Raw genomic sequence first — 1,055 nt, 5'->3', positions numbered from 1 at the left:
GTCCAGTATTAAGCGAGATCGCTGCAGTCGGCAGCGGTGAAACAAGCTACAATGTAAGTTAATGGGGCAATTGTCCAGCTTGTATTTACCTTCATAACAGTGTTTGTCTTGCCACTGACAGGCTCAGATTAATATTCTAAGTGTTTGACAATGTTATGGAAAGGATTTCTAAAGAGGTTGACGTTTCTGTTAAAGAGTAAGATCCTTTTTTTAAACATGAAAAACATCCGTGAAATTGCATTCACTAAACCCACCAGACTCCCATGTAAACAAACAATAAATTAACATGTAAAAATACACTTCATTCAAAGTTGACAAAAACAAAATAAAACTATGAAAAGCTGTTTTGGGTTGACTTTCCACCACCTGTTGACTCTATACACGCTAAAAGTTTTGCTTTTTTTAATGGAGTCTGGTGGGTTTAGCGCTAGCAACTTTAGAGCTGTTTCTGGTTAAACAGAAAGGTTTTAAAGAGGTTTTAAAGGTCTGTCTCTTAAAGGCTCATTTCCCTAATGTTGTCAGACACTTATTATAATAATCTGAGCCTGTCAGTGGCAAAAGTGCACTTTTGTGAAGGTAAATACAAGCTGGACAATTGCTCCGTTAACTTATATTGTAGCTTGTTTCGCCGCTGCCAACTGCGGCGATCTCGCTTAATACTGGACCGATCAAAGACTGTTGTCCCCATCAGTCACTTAGACACAAAAACATAGGAAAGTAGGTCCCAGGTTAAAAAATTGTAGTTACGCTTTAATAGTGCCACACTATAAATTAAAAAAAAAATTGTACTTCTTTTTGTCACAGCAGTGATATAAACTAACTTAAATCAATATAAAGTTTCAAATTCTACAGCCAGTCGTCTCCATTTCAAATAAATGCAATCCAGAAATGTATACTGTACCTTTCCAACAAGTTTCCCCTTCCGGTTCATACAGAGGTAGCGTCCACTTTCCGCACCTCTAATTCTCAATCGACTGCCAAAGGTATCTGTCTCGACAAAAAGACGAGCTGCAAGAAAAAGAGAGTAGAAACTAAGTCAAGGAGCTGAAGGGGGG

The 1,055-nt window shown here is 38.0% G+C and overlaps 1 protein-coding gene across 2 annotated transcripts in view; it reads right to left on the bottom strand.

The window, feature by feature from the left end:
- fgf17 (fibroblast growth factor 17) overlaps window positions 1–1,055 on the bottom strand; it is a 7,560-nt gene that overhangs the window by 2,185 nt on the left and 4,320 nt on the right. For both annotated transcript variants that reach the window (XM_032517074.1, XM_032517075.1), the window contains exon 4: window positions 902–1,008. In XM_032517074.1, the coding sequence (XP_032372965.1) occupies window positions 902–1,008 (107 nt within the window). The remainder of the gene's footprint in view (window positions 1–901; window positions 1,009–1,055) is intronic.

The sequence above is a fragment of the Etheostoma spectabile genome, chromosome 5 (genome assembly GCF_008692095.1).
Source record: "Etheostoma spectabile isolate EspeVRDwgs_2016 chromosome 5, UIUC_Espe_1.0, whole genome shotgun sequence".
NCBI lineage: Eukaryota > Metazoa > Chordata > Actinopteri > Perciformes > Percidae > Etheostoma > Etheostoma spectabile.
This window is presented reverse-complemented; position numbering and strand designations above follow the sequence as displayed.